Here is a 16,532-nt window from a genome sequence, read left to right as displayed (position 1 = left end):
GACACACTCAAGTAATGGAAGAAAAGTCGGGAAGAGTCTCAATCACATGGGCACTGGGAAAAATTTCCTGAACAAAACACCAATGGCTTATGCTCTAAGAGCAAGAATTGACACATGGGACTTCATAAAACTGCAAAGCTTCTGTAAGGCAAAGAACACTGTCATCAGGACAAAAGTATAGCCAACAAATTGGGAAAAGATCTTTACCAATCCTACATTTCATAGAGGGCTAATATGCAACATATGCAAAGGACTCAAGAAGTTATACTCCAGAGAGCCAAAAATTGGGTACAGTGCTAAACCAAGAATTCTCAGCTAGGAATATTGAATTGCTGAGAAGCACCTAAAGAAATGCTCAACATCTTTGTCATCAGGGAAATGCAAATCAACACAACCCTGAGATTCCACCTCACACCAGTCAGACTGACTAAGATAAAAAAAACTCAAGTGACATTAGATGCCAGTCAGGACGTGGAACAAGAAGAACACCCCTCTGTTGTTGGTGGGATTGCAACCTGGTACCACCAAACTCTGGAAGTCAGTCTGGAGATCCTCAGCAAATTGGACATTGCACTACCTGAGAACCCAGCTATATCTTTCCTAGGCATATACCCAAAAGATGCTCTAACATACAACAAAGATACTATGTTTGTAGCAGCCTTATCTATAATAGCCAGAAGCTTGAAAGAACCTAGATGCACTTCATCAGAGGAATGGATACAGAAAATGTTGTACATCTACACAATGGAGTACTACTCAACTATCAAAAACAATGACTTCATGAAATTCATAGGCAAATGGAGTGAAGTAGAAAATATCAACCTGAGTGAGGTAAAGTAGTCAGAAAAAAACACACATGGTATGCACTCACTGATAATTGCATATTAGCCCAAAAGTTTGAATTACCAAGATACAATCCATAGACAACATGAAGCTCAAGAAGAAGGAAGACCAAAATGCAGATGCTTCACTCTTTCTTAAAGGGGGAACAGAAATCTTCATAGGAGGTGATATGTAGGCAAAGTTTTGATCAAAGACTGAAGGAATGGCCATTCAGAGCCTTCCCCATATAAATATAGTCTCCAAGACTAGATAAGATTGATGAAGCTAAGAAGTGCATACTGACAGTAACCGGATATAGATGTCTCCTGAGAGACACAGTCAGAGCATGTCAAATATAGAGGCTAATGCTAGGAGCAAACCAGTGAACTGAGAAAGGAACCCCCGTTGGAGGAATTAGAGAAAGGATTGAAAGAACTGAAGGGACTTGCTACCCAATAAGAAAAACAATGCCAATCAACCAGAGCTCTCAGGCACTAAAACACTACCCAAGGACTATACATGAACTGATCTATGACTTCAACTGCATTATGTAGCAGAAGATGGCCTTGTTGGGCACCAATGGAAGGGGAAGCCCTTGGTCCTGCCAAGGTTGGAGCCCCTGTGTAGTAGGGGAATGTTCGGAGGTGTAGCAAGGGGGGGGTGGACAGGAAAGGGAACACTCTTTATAGATGAATTGGGGGGATGGGATTGGGGGGCTTATGTCTTGGAAACCGGGAAAGAAATAACATTTGAAATGTAAATAAGAAGGGGAGGGGGAGGGGCTAGGGGGATGTTGGCCAGGAAACCGGGAAGGGGAATAACAATCGAAATGTAAATAAGAAATACTCAAGTTAATAAAGATGGAAAAAATTAAATAAAAATATCTAATAAAAAACATTATAAACTCGATACTGAATATTTATATTTACTTCTAAAATATTACTAACTCTTTTTCTAGCTTCTTTTTTTTGTATTAGCAGAAGACAGATATGATCTTAAAGTATATAACCTAGGCATATAATGCATGCACAATAAATTCTAGCCCCATATCTTGAAGTCAAGGTATACTTTCATATGTAAATTCCAAGGATCCAGATAAAGAAACTCTATGTACATTTGAAGTGAGGCCAGTGACAATCTGACATTATGAACAGAATTACTATTACCCAAACATCTTTTTTATAATCTATCAGAAAGAGATACGATGCTTTAAATCATAGACTAGCAGGGGATTTATTGAAGTTTATTTTAGTAATTCTTTCCTTTACTAATTCATTTAAGTATTTGGTACATGGCCTGTGCTGTTGCAGAGACTGCCATCCATAAATTCTGTATCCATATATTTTTGCTTAAATGGAATAGACAAAGTTGAATATCTATAATTATAATACCATGAGATAGGTATAATGGTGGAAGAATGAACAGAGTACACGGACCAGAGAGAAAATTTTATATTGTACACTTACTTCTAAAGTTAAGAACTTTCCATGGCTCTTAAGACTCAGAAAGGCAACAAAATATACGGAGGAGCCAATGAAACTTAGGGAAGATATAAGACTGGGAAAGTTTGGACACTTAGAATAGTCGCAAGGCCTGTGCTCTAAGTTACATAAGTAATATTTAGTAATGTAAGCAATTATGAAAGGATACTTCTATGGGCAAACACAAAGGATCATAATAGATACAACTATATTTGAGTGAACAATGTTTCCTAAGTAACCCCAGTAAAATCATTGGTTCACCAATATAGGAACCACCCATTTCTATATTAGCATGTCTATCTCCAAGATTACTTATTAATCACTCACAGAGCACATATATAAATAAATCATATGTGCATCCATACATATGCATATATACTTTTAAAATGCTTTTTCTTAAAGAAAAAAACAAAATTAAAAAGTACATTTGAATATATAGAGCAAAGCAATTAATATCACTTATGAAAAATAACTTGCAATTTAATTTTAGGTAAACTCAGAAACTCTAGCTTTTAATGCAAATGTAATTTAGCTCCTTAGAGGCAAGCTGAACATTTATAAAGTGACCCTATACCTAAAATACAATGACTGAAATTTTATGTTCCAAATTACAATTTTCCAGATATCTACAGTTTATTCTGAATCCTTTGGTGCATCTTTCGATTGTAACCAAGATATTTGTCAAGTATTGATTTAATTCATATTTTCTTGAAACAACCAGTATTTATGATTGCTAATTTTAGTTTTATTTTTTATTTTTAATAAAGCATTTTTCTCATTGCTATATTTTAATATGTAAATATTAGAAGGCAAAACTTTATGAGCCACTCTAAGAAATTGCCTAGATTATACCTGAGGCAAAATGAAATTTGTGAACATTTTAACTGGGGAATGGGGAAAGAATTGGTGCAGATACTGAGCCCCAAGACTGTGAACTGGAAAAACCTTCTTGTGGTGTGGCTAAGCCCTAGAACACACTTTTAACCCAAGAGATTTCTGTTCATTATAAAGGTATGCTTGTGGTATGGTTTAGCTCTAGCACATACCTTTAATGCAAGAGCTAAATAAATTAATCCCAGGTCAGGAAACTGAACAAACAATCAGATGACAGGGAGAGAATATAAATAAACAGAAAGGAATATTGTTGAGCTGGAAGGCATTTAAGACATCATGCAGAAAAAGAAAGAGCTTTCTCCTTCTGGGACATCAGTGGATAAGAAGACAGAGAAATCACCACAGCTGCAGACAAACTGAGAAGTCATCAGATTGGTTAAGTCACTTGGGAAGTTCTCATGGAGAGAGTTAAGGATGGGAAGTATCATAATGGAAGGCTTTGGGACCCTGTATAGTGCTACTCTAGATGGCTTGGAAATAAAAGCAGAAAATGAAGAGCTAAATTACATAGCAGAAAATTGGCTCAATAGCAATTATTATTTTTTCATTCTGGCATTTTACATTTTATTCTTACAGACATAATAGCTTTCTGTAACTGCTCAAAGAAAAAATAGATTGACAAGATACATGCCCTAGAATGAAAGTTAGGAATACTCAGACACTGTTTTAAACAAGACTTAGAAAGACCTAAGGAAAACACTCAGATACAGAGAAATTTAAACAAGCCTTAGAAAGACCTAAAATATACTCAGACATAGACAGCAGGATTTAGACAGGAAACTACCATGCTACTATAGAATGAAACTAAAAGGGGCAGGCCCAAGGTTATTAGAAAACCAACCTTAGTTTATCTAGTTACTGTAGAAGACCTACTAGAAGACAATATGCTCCCCCAAACTGATAATGAAATTACGAGGAATCTTATAGACATATTAGATTTAAGATTTAAGAAAGCTTTCATTTCCTATTCGATGCATTTATCTTATGGGATATTAAATTCATGGGCAACACAGAACAGCATTATTCCCCAACACTAGAAAGATCAGCAACAGCAATATTGGAAGTTGGTTCTCAGTTGTAATGTCAAACTTGGTGATTGTTCTAAGGCCATAGAACAATGAAATGATGCTAGAGACATTGATATTTTCCAAGATCAGTTGCTAGCTGAAGTTCAAAATGCTGAATTACAAAAACAGCTTGAATTTGATGATCACACTTTGTTAGCATCTTTAAATGTCTAAGATTAAGATGAAGAAGCAGGAAATAAGTCTGAGTCATTTATTAAAATTATACAAAGCCCAAATGAAACATCCATTGTTTGCAAAAATTGACTCCACCTGTAAATAGAATAATATCAGATTCATAAGTAACTGATTGAATACTGATTAAATGTTTTGTTTTTGAAAATGCTAATTCAGAATTGACTTCAAAGTCAGTTTCAACCCCAATAGAGGAAAAGGTTAGAAATATGGCTGATATCGGATCTCATATTCATAATGCTAATCTGATAGAAATAATTGTGGGAAGCAAAGTCATTTGAAAAGGGATTGTAGGCAAGTTCTTAGAAACACTTTTTTCCCTAGAAATAATCCAAAAACAAGGCCTCGGCCTTCTGCAGAAGGTGAGGCAAATGCTGAGATTGGACTAATGAATGCAGATCAGCAATGGATATTCAAGGTAATTCTTTTCCATTGCAAAATGCCCTAAGGGGCCTCACAAGGACCCCAGTATCAAATTTGATTCAACCACTCCCTGTCACCTTCAGGGAAACTCAGCCACAAAGCAATTAAAGATTTAATAGCTGTTGTTACAAACAACACTGCTCTGAATATAATTAAAGTCAGAGGAGTTTTAGTAGATAAAACAAACAAACAAAAACTTTGAAGCCACTAGAGAACAAGTATTTTGTTAAACTGCTATAAAGGATCAGAGACCAAAGCTAAAAGTACAAATAAACAGCATTGAAACTGAAGGTTTAGTAGACACAGAAGCAGATGTAATAATTTTATCAAAATTGTGGCATCTATATTACCTCTATAGGAGGTAAATGTTCAGCTTCTAGGCATTGGAGCTTTATCTTAGTTAAAAAAAAGTGCAAGATGGTTTGATTGTAGAGAGCCATTAGAGCCAAAAATGGCTAATATAACCATAAATTTACGTGGACATGATTTGTTGCATCGATGGAAAATACATAATAACAGTCCTCCAATCTCATGAAAAAACATAAAATAAAGAATGGTTCTGCGAAAAATATTAAAAGGTATCAGGAATAGTCACAGACTGTCTAGGTTGTCCACAAACAAGACATGACAAGTCTGGGTCTTTCAAAGGTACCAACTGCCCTAGCTTTAAAATGATTAGCTGACAAACCTGTTGGATGTTAGCCTCTGAGGTTTCTTCTTACTAAAAGGTTATTTTTGTGTTGAAGCCTGCTGTCTCAGTATAGTTGAACACATTTTGTTCCATGCTTGCCAGTCATTTAATATTGTTAATGACACAGAAAAATATCTTGACCCAGAGCAGGGTCATGCTGACTACATACCCTGTAGTCATCTTCTGTATGTTCTGAAGTTTGTTAATCTTAAGAAATTCCACAACCACATAGGACCTCTGAGAATGAAGGTCAGTTAGGACTGTTTCATCTAACTAGTTAAATAGTTTTGAATCAGAGCTGTCAGGAAGCTCTTCTGCACCTATACAGGAACTCATTGTCTATTTTTGTTGTTGTTCTTGGTTTTGTTTTGTTTCGTTTTGTTTTCTTCTTCACAGTTTTAGCCTAAATAAACTGACCCTGGGAAAAATTTCCTGTTAAAGTTCAGGAAGTTGCAACTGCATCCGTGATCAGTCTTGGAGTGTGTGTTCTGTACACCAGTCCTATTTGACTGAGATCAGCATTTCAATGGTTTCTGTAGGGATTCTCAGACCTTAACATTGTTGTTTAGTATTAAAAACACAGGTAAAAGATTTAAAAGGTTTTAATTCAAAAGGTTCCTATAGTTCAAATTAGTTTTCTAGATCTCTAAGAGTTAGAATGACTTGGAGCTAAGACAAAATATTTGAACAGGATAATAATAGGCCATGCATTTAATTTCATATGAGACAGGTTCTCTATAGGTCAGTTGTTTTTTAAATTTTAGAGTTAGAGTGAACAACATGGTGGTGGTTGTCACCACTAATCCCAACATTTGGGAGGCCCATGCATTTGATTCCAACACTTGTAAGGCAAAGGCAAGCAAATAAGAATTACAGTGATTTAAATATGAAAGCTATTTGCAAAAGGTAGGCTGAAATTCAAAGGGAACTTTCTTTGTGATCTAAAATAAATACACATAAGCCTTACTATATATATATATATATATATATATATATATATATATATATATATATATATACACACACATATATATACACACACACACATATATATATACATATATATATGGAGAGAGAAGAGGGGGGAGGGGGAAGGGGAGGAGGAAATACATATATTTAGCACTAAAGTGTGTTTAGTTTCAAACTTTCAAATAAAATAAATTTTTAGATTTTCAATTGAAAGATAATACATTTTCTATTTTAAAAAATTGTTCCAGGAAAGATATAGCATGCCAAAAAAGGGAAGCCCCTAAGTTTAGGATTGGAGTAAGGTTTTGTTTTTATTTTCCTAGGAAAATAAAAACATCCAACTAAGAAATCTAGAGGACACCGGGCAAGTGAAACATCTGACAAAAAAACAGCAGACTATCAAAAGAAAATGTCCCAAGGGGAAAAAAAAGTTAATTGGCCAAATGGTATTGCTGCCCTATACAGATATAAGAGGCTAATGGTCTTTTCGTGGTCCCAATTTGATTAAAAATTAATTCTGGATTTACAGTTGTAGTGTGGCTCTCACCTCTAAACCCAGGCCTCCTTGTTAAAGGATAAACCAAAATATCTCATGTCAGAAGAGCCACCTGGTATGGAACAGAGGAAAACAAAAAATAAGGGAATATGCTATTACAATTAATCTAATAATCTTTTGGTTTTTATTTGACATTTTAAAACAGTTTAAGGTATAAATATTATCTCTAAATATATAAGATTATATGCCTAATAATAATCTTTTATATTTTGAGAATATTTATAACTCTTTAAGTGTGTGAAATATCCAGGAACAATAAAGCAAAATTGTGTTACTGTGATATTAAAAAGAAATTGTCAAGTTTAAAGACCATAAGAAGTCAACGGAAAATAGAATATTGAAAAAGACTACACATAAAATAAAACCATTTTCTCATTTCTAATGCATGGTGCCCAGCATACTTAGAAGCTGGTAAAATACTCAGAAGGTAACTGTACTTGCTGCCAAGCTTGACAAGCTCAGTTTTATTACCAGGATGAACATGATGGAAAAATTGCCTCACAGAAGCTATTCTCTATGTGTGCACTGTGGAATATGTCACCCCAACACATACTCCCATGTGCATTCACCTGCACAGATACACACAGAAATAAATGATTGTAACAAAACATTTTAAATAGCAGTTTTAAACAATGAGATGTGATAGAGTAGTAGACTTTTAAAAAATCAACATGTGATTACATTGTGAGTAGTATTAGATATTGTTAAAATCATTTAGAAAGAAAATTATACTTAAGAAAATTTAAGTCACTCACTTTCAGGATTAGGTCAGCACCTTCACTCTTAGGAATTTTTTAACAAATAGTGTTAAAAATGTTTTCTAGCCTTGAAAAATCTAAGTATTAACTAAATATTTCTTAAATATATTTTGATATGTCAGTGCTATGAATACTATGAATCTTACAACAGATAGAGTTCTAAGAAAAATCCAAATATATCACTGCATTATACTGGCATGTTAGAAAACTTTGTTGTAATTTATATCATTATAAAAGCATGCATACACATAATATCTGGAAAAATATCATTGTAACACTAAGAATTATTTAAAGCAGAGACATGATTAGCAGCCACTATAAGTTTACTGAATACTGAAGACAAACTAAAACAAAACCATTAAGCTGGCATCCCTAGAAGTTGATGCCACTGAGGCAAGTATTTGAGTGCAACTGATTTATCCAGGAAGCACTTTCATGGACGTCTATGAGAATGGGAGAAAGACCCTGAAGTGTGGACACAGACAAAACCCCACAGATGGCAGTTTTGGGCTGCTGAAGTAGCACCTAAGAGATCTGAAAGCTAGGTACTCTGAAATCCTCTGTTGCTCTTAACTGGAAGTATGTTACCCAGCCATAAAACAAAGCATGGAATCTGTATATGAACTGAGAACCATTAGGAAATAGACTTGGTAAAGTTAAACTCAAAATAGAACTCTAGATTCAGGAATATGCTTTTTAACAATCTGTTTATTTTGTTTAAGTTGTTTGATATTATGGCTTAATCTTGCTTAATCTATTACCAGACAAAGAAGTTAGGGATACCTTACTGTGTTTTCTGGGCAGAACAGGGACTTTTCAAGAAATTCCCTTCAATGTCATTTTCTGGAGTTTCAATTATGAGTGTTTTATAAAGATAGCACTTGGCATGGATGCCATAAGTGGCTACAAATTGATGCTGCCATGATCCCAGAGTTGAAGTTGGTGAGCAATTTCTTCATGGCAATTCGTGTCTCTGAAATATTTGGTCCTTTTGTTTCTTCACCACTAAAGCAGGCAAAGCATCCACCACTCTACATATTCACCAGGTGCTGTAGAAATGGTCATGAAGTAGAGTGCAAGAAGATTCATTTCCAATTGTATAGTCCTAGCTGTATACTATTGCGTGTTAGCATACCTATCAATGGGGATCTGAAAGAGGTATGCTTGGCCATAAACATGCAATTAAGAATTAGCAGTAAAATCTAAGTTAAAATGAATAGCAAAAGGGCTTGGATGCTGATCAAGGAGGGTAGAAGCTAAGGCCCAAACTGCTATGCCACCATCTCAAGAGCACAGATGGCAGTTTAAATTCTGCTTCTACTTCTAAGTCAATAGCCATTCTCTTTAACATGCTTCAAGTCAACTTCTGGTTTGGATTACCTAAATGCAAAATCTTATTAGTACCTGTTACTGTCATTACAAAATGTTAAGTGATTCTTTCACTTTCCATTCAATTATTGTCCTGTTAACTGCAAAATATTCTGGTCCACACTTAACAGTCACTTTCACCATTCAACATGAAAGAAAATGGGGAGAATTCTGGAACAAACACCACACACATGAAAACCAGAAAAAATTACACATTTTCTTCCTATATTAACCTACATTATTTCTTATATTATTACATTACTATTTACAAAGAATAACTATCCATGCTACACTGCTTAAAATAAACTGGTGAATTTTAAAATTGCCCATTATGTGTCACAATTTAAAAAATCATAATCTTGAACACTTTACAGAACAGTGTATACAAAAGTTTTGTGCCTTTTATTTCAGTGTATTTGTCCCCAACCCACCAACCAGTATTATAAAGTCAAATTTTACTATGAAGATATTTAAGATGTTTACAAAAGGAACAAACCCCAGTCTAATTTTTTAAATTCCTTTTATTATCTTTTATCATTAAACCCAGTTTTCTTCACATTTGATAGATATCATATTAGAATTGTTGCTGGCCTTACCTTTTTAATTTTGTGGCATTTCTATTTGAACCCCTGAAGTCTTTTGAAGTTAAAGGTAATTCCAATTTAAATAGGTAGTATTCTAGAAAGATATGCAGAAAATGCTGGCTAGTTTTCTGGTTGTAAAACTCTAACAAACCATAAATTATTTAACAATCAGCATTTGAGTGTCAAGTCACTTTTTATTTAAATGAAAAAAATGAGTAGATGTTAGTAGTTTACAATTTAAAGATGTTGTAACACTTGAAAGTACTGTCTTAATTTATTTTTTCTTGATTTTGCTAATTATATGCTTAATAAGTACACATTTTCTTCACTCAGACTGTTTTCCTTTCCATCGAAGTCATCAGCCTCAAGTTATTCTCAAATATACTTCTAAGTATGTCTCATTTACAATACAGTTAAACCCTATGTAAAGGTTTTATTCATATCAATGTTTGTGTCAAAGAAATAGTGTAAATTATCATCACTATCAAAATGTGTTCCTAAGAGTAAATGTTTTAAGTAGCTTTTTGTTTCCTTTATCACAATAATGTCATTTTCACAGATGTGTATCTGAGGCTGTCCAATGCACTATCCAAGCCACACACTCTCATACATCGTGGACCATTATGTAATGCTATTTCCACAATGTTTGGGATAATCTTGGAACAAACTCTGGGTCAAAATAGACAGTAATATTTATTGAAGGTTTAATTGATTTTTAAGGAGAATCCAAGTCTTTTAACACAGTGTTCATTGTTCTTTGAAGAAAAGGTAGAAGTAGAAATATTTAAAGTATCTTATATCTTCCAGTATTAATTGGCTGAATAAAATGTGATGAAATGTTGGAAGATCTGAATGTAGAAGAACATGTGCAAATCTGATGCTGGGTCATCATTGTGGTTTGACTTTACAAAATTCTCCATTCTTTTAACAATGGTCTACATGTTTAAAAAAGGAAGAAGGACAAGAATGACCATCTGAAAGACTAATTTCAACTTCTTAAATTAACTGATTAGGAGAAACCATTTTTCCCTAGAGCATTTATGGTAAAATAAAAAAACATTCATGTTAGATTATATGTTAAAAAAGAAACAATTTCATACTGATGTTTATCACATAGCTTAGTGAACCAGATAGCTGGACCAATATTAATATCTTTCTGGATCCATAGTAAAATACTCACAAATTAAAATGACATAAAGTGGAAGTTCTCTATCAATAATATGTTATATTATTTCTGTAATATGAAAATCTATCCTGTAAGTTATTATAGAATACTTGTTCTTGACAGGATTTTAAGATATAAAACATGCAGTCACCACTTTTGGTCATATCATTACTAATTATATCAGCAGTAACAAAATATTTAAAGAAAAACTTAGTAAATTAAAGCATTGTCTAGAATATCTGGATTGACACAGTTGAAAATACTTATTCAAAAATTGTGTTATAAAATGATACATCTGAACAACAAATATGCTACTTAGAAAACATTATTTTGTACATTAAATAACTTTAAAATATCACATTTTAAATTGTAACTATGCACAAATCAAAACTATAAGATATGTCTTATAGTTAATTTAGTCACCAGATCAATCCAGAAATTAGTTTGTTGAATAATATATCATAGCAATACCTAGAAAGTAACCTTACATGGATAAATGTTCAGAATCATTCAGAATGATTTTTAAAGAATCTTTAAAAATTACCTTCTTTAAAAATCAGATATTGAATAATTGCTTCTAACTAGCAAAAATGCTTTTGGCTAAGATAAAAATGAGATTATTTTCAGTAATGCTAACTCAGCCTTGGGTGCAATGCAACTGGACCACATATCGGAAAGAAAGAAAGAAAGAAAGAAAGAAAGAAAGAAAGAAAGAAAGAAAGAAAGAAAGAAAGAAAGAAAAGAAAGAAGGGAGGGAGGGAGGGAGGGAGGGAAGGAAGGAAGAGAAAGGAAAGAAAAAAGAAAACAAAGAAGAGAAAATGGAGGGAACATAGAAAACAAAGATTAAGAAAGATTTTCTTTTCTGTTTGAAAATCTATTAGACAACATACTAAATTCCCCCAAAGGAATCCATTTTGTATGTGAGTAGTATTTAAATATGAATCAGGTAGCACAATCTCAGAAAAGGCCAGAGAGACACGACTTTTACTGGGGTACAAGTGCCCATTTTTAAGGTGTAGCACTAATGATGTTTATAAGGAAAGTTGGTCTGAAAGTTCAGGTTCAGTTTAAGTTTCAGACTGGATATGATTCTTTTCTTCTTCACAGTCATCCAAACAACAGATGGCTATTGATCCCAGACTGGAAAATTCTGTTTTGATGTTTATTGATCAAGACTGTATGAGTGAAATTGTGATTGATAAGTGGAAGACAGTGATAAATAATACAAAAGGAGAGGTACCTAAGGCAATCGCACTAAATAAACATTAAAATTACAAATTCATTAAGGTAAGCAAAAATCCACTTAATAAATATGAATGAGGTGATAGTACATAATGAAGATGAACCCAAAATTTTATTTCAAGTATTCTGATTTTATGAGTGTAATGTAATAAACACAAAAATGATTCAGAACAACACATATTTTTAAATCATTTTTAGATTTTTATATTAAACTGCATTTAATATACTATTAAAATTCAAATGCAATTTTTTACCATCATACATTTTACCAAAATTTAAAATCTGTAAGAATTAAACATCTGCTGAAGTCATGTTATAAAACAACACTCATTTTGATATACTATTAAATCCATATGCTGATTTTCTTTACAAAGTGACAGAAAAGAAACAATGGGCTGAATACAATTATCAAGAAAAGAATAAATGTAAAATGAGTATTCAAATGTGCATGTCCCGAGTAATCCCATTTAATTAGGTGTAAAACATGTTAAAAAGACTGAGTATGTGTAGACCATGAAAGCTATGTGAAGGTATAAGAGTATACACACATTTTTCATAGGCTGCCTGCAACATTTATCAACTCAGCTTATTTTATCTTTAAAAATTCTCATAAAATAAATGGACAAATTCTAGTTATTTGAGAAATATAATTGGAGAAATTTAAATTCAGCTTTATATAATTGTTTTCAGATTAAGCAGAGGATTTTCATTTAATTAATTGTTAAAGTGCCAAAAGAAATTCAATATTCACACTGAAAATATTTTTAAAAAAATATTCTTTAGGTTGCCACTACACGTGAAGTAATAATGTCTAATTCTAATTGCAAGCCTTTCCCTCACCCCAACAAATTTTACATGTTTCTGTATAAATATTTTATAGAGTATATCTCCATATAAATGTGTGTCTGATCCCCATGTGGGCGCACATTCTGGGTCTTACGTAGGCTTTGTCTTTTGAGTACACCTGGTTCCTATAAAATAAGACCACTTTTCTCATCTAGTAACCTTTTAAATCTAACTGCTCTTAGGATTTAATAAAGAAGTTCAGCATCATCTGAAAATAACACAACTACAAACAATCCAAGCAGCAAATTATTATATATTTAGTGAATTCTGCTTGGTGAGGTGTACAGTGGGATTGGGAGTTTATTTGTTCGGTTCTACCCTGTTCATCTGTTCTGTTCTCTTCTTACATTATCTTTGGCTTGTATGAGGCTGGAAAAGTGTAAGAATGTATAGAATGGAAACAGCTTTTAGAGTCCTGGAGAACGATAGCTAAGGCCTGTATGCTTATCACAGGGCCGCAACTCCCCAATTCACCTTTAATGATGAAATGCTCCAAGAAAAACATTGCAATCGCAGTATAAACCAAAACCGAATTATAATTTGGTATAAGCGTCCTTAAAAACTAATCAACAAATCCATACTGTAATATTAGAATTCAGCTGCAAAGGAGTATATGTGATCCCTTCCATATGTATTTCCTATTCCTTGGTGGAAGAGGGAACGCTAACATTTCCAGCATCGGGGCTCACAGAAATTTACTGCACAGCATCGTAAATGCATTTCCTCATCTTTGAGGACCTTAGATGGTGCTTATGGATCACATACACAATCCATGATCACTGAATGTAAAACTAAGAGGCTAAGCTTCGTGACACTGTGGTGATGGCTCCACTTAAGCAGTCGATTTCCCCCGGGTTTTTCTTTTTTTTGGGGGGGGGGGCATGTTGATCTCCACAAGTTCTGTCTCGTTGGATCATTTTTATTGGAATTCAGAAATTCAGATAATATTTTTAAAGCACGATGCTAAAGATCTCAGGCATGCATTTTGGTTACCTAAAACCTTTATGATAGTTCATTTTACAGTACTCCACTGAAAATACCTAGCATGTGTTGCCTCATTCAAAGACAGTTGGCCATACCACATTTCTTCTTGATGCCCTGGATAATTTTCTCATTCAATGCTACGCAGACGAATTAAGTCTCTGCTTAAACCTCTTCAGCTTTTGGAGTCCATTCCAACCGCAAGATTTGCAAAGTGCTTACTTCTATAATATCTTGCTTTTCCTAATTGTTTTCATAAATTATTTGGTCTTTCCTCTAAACGAATAAGGAAAGTGGAGTGGTCTTTATTCTACACTCACTTGAAAGCATTACCCTTGTTTTTAGCAATCCATGGTAAACTGATAAATTCTAAAGTCTCAGGAACAAAGAAGTCCTGGAATGAAGGAAAGACCAATCATTCTTACCCTTCTAAACCAAATCGACCAGGAGAAACCTGGCAAATGGAGAACAAGCCAGAAACCCATTTCTGCAATTTAGGTCAAGTTACTCTTTAAAGGTTTCACTTTAGATCCACCTTAAATATAATTTACTAGGAAAACATAAAGTACACACTTCTTTGGGAAACCCAGAGAGCCCCGAAGGCAGCCTGAGTATCATTAAGAGCACTCTAAACTCTCTTTTAACATTCTATAATTTGATCTGCAGCCTCAGTAATTCATACTATAAGATCTGGGACCCTGGATTCAGCTAACTGCAGGGAGCCATCTCTAACTGGTGGAAACCCCATTTCAGTTCCTACCGCCAGACAGAACATAGTGAAATCCAAGCTGTCGCTAAAATAAGTCTTTATCTAAAATTTACCCCTGCTTTGGAAGAAGTGTTCTCATTCTGGGGTATCTGGGGGAAACGGAATTCTCAAGCCTCTTTGAGGTGCAGGAAGGTCTTTCAACCCATTAGGAGTTCCTGCCTACAAGACGCGGTTTTCTTCTTCACACTTATTTTCTAAACAGGTCCGTCTTACATTACTGCAACAATATACTCCCCATCCTCACTAAGCCCTTCCACTAGCCTCTAGGCTCCCCTCTCAAAGTGCCTTTCTTCCCGGTCTACCGTAAGACAATCTGAACTCTGGTTACAGTCTGAGAGAAATGGGAGCAGCTCGGCTCCCTTACAGAAGATTTCCCGCCAATCCCAGCACCGCAGACGGGGCACTCACCAGCTGCAGCAAGCCAGGAACTACAAGGAGAGGCAGCGGCCGCAAGCTCATCGTGCCAGCTGGCGCGATCTCAGGAGCTGAGCTCCCTTACCAGCATCTTGAGCATCTCCACTTGGGGTGAAGGCTGAGGAGGTTTGGTACCCAGAGGCCAGTGGACAGAGAGTCTAGAAGCAGGAGCGGGAAGGAGGTGTGGTCCACGTTCTCCGCAGCAGGACTTCAGTACACTCCCTCAGGCTGCCCCTTGCCTCTGTTGTGAGCAGCTAGGGGCCCGAGGATTTGAGGGCTGGGGAACCACTATCGCGACAGCACAGCTAGAGGCTCTCATTCAGGAGCTTTGCACAGAGTTCTTTCTGCACAGATGGAACGCCCCGCCCAGCATAAGGGCTGTTAGCTGTATCTAGTGCAGGGCACACAGAGACTCTGGCGCTTGGTTAGGGAAAAGGAAGGGTTCTCTCTGGATGGATGCAAGAAGAATATCTAGTGACCAGTGACAGCTCTCAGAAAATTTCTAAGGAAGGTTACTCAGAGTTCTAGGGATGTATGAGGGCTTAGGCACAGGGAGTTGGGGAAGGGGATCTTATGAAAAGTGGCCTGAGCCACAGTCTCAAGGGGAACCCTTACCTAGCTTACCTGGGGATTGGGAAGATCCCCTGTTGCTGAGGATAAATGAATTGCTAATTTGAGGGAAGTGAGAGCTCAAATTGTGCCAGTGGGAGGATAGTAAAGGAGTTAAGGATGCTTGGTAATGACTTGACACCAGGTGTTTAGGAGGCCAGCAGAACTGTGAACTGTAACACTGTAACACCTACCCCAGGTCTAAGAGAGAGAAGACAGAAGAGAGGAAAACCATATATAACCTTGTAAAAAGCAATCTTGGAGGCCAGGTAAGGCTGCAAACTTCAACTGTGAGCCTCAGCCTCTGTTAAAAAGTCTCCTTTGAGGGCTCCTTAAGCTTTAAGACTGAGGGAAAAAAATTAAAGGCACAATGTTCAGTGGGTGAACATAAGTAGAATCCATAATGATCATTGTTGAACAAGTGTAAAATCTAAGATTTAGAGAAGTTAAATATCTAAAGCAGCTGGAGTCCTGACATAATAGAGACAAACAGCTCTTACAAAAGGAAAGTGGAAGCAGAAAGTAGAGCTGCAACTGACAACGAAGCCCTAAAATCAAAACTACAAACAGCAGTTTGCATTGCAGTTTGAGAAAGGGAAAAAAAGCAATAAAGTTGTATTTCCCTTATCCTAGCATCCAGGATTGGAAAAATAAGGCAGTCTGTGAATTCTTTTAGAGTATACGGCCAAACCTGTGGCAAA

At 35.2% G+C, this 16,532-nt stretch overlaps 1 protein-coding gene across 1 annotated transcript in view; it reads right to left on the bottom strand.

Moving 5' to 3' along the window:
- The window catches only part of Nxph2 (neurexophilin 2), a 241,542-nt gene extending 226,003 nt beyond the window's left edge, over positions 1-15,539 (bottom strand). Inside the window, exon 1 of the mRNA XM_087655081.1 lies at positions 15,217-15,539. Within this exon, the coding sequence (XP_087511207.1) occupies positions 15,217-15,267 (51 nt within the window). The 5' untranslated portion in view covers positions 15,268-15,539. The remainder of the gene's footprint in view (positions 1-15,216) is intronic.
- Positions 15,540-16,532: the final 993 nt, after the last annotated feature.

The sequence above is a fragment of the Rattus norvegicus genome, chromosome 3 (genome assembly GCF_021556685.1).
Source record: "Rattus norvegicus strain SHRSP/BbbUtx chromosome 3, alternate assembly SHRSP_T2T, whole genome shotgun sequence".
Classification (NCBI taxonomy): Eukaryota; Metazoa; Chordata; class Mammalia; order Rodentia; family Muridae; genus Rattus; species Rattus norvegicus.
This window is presented reverse-complemented; position numbering and strand designations above follow the sequence as displayed.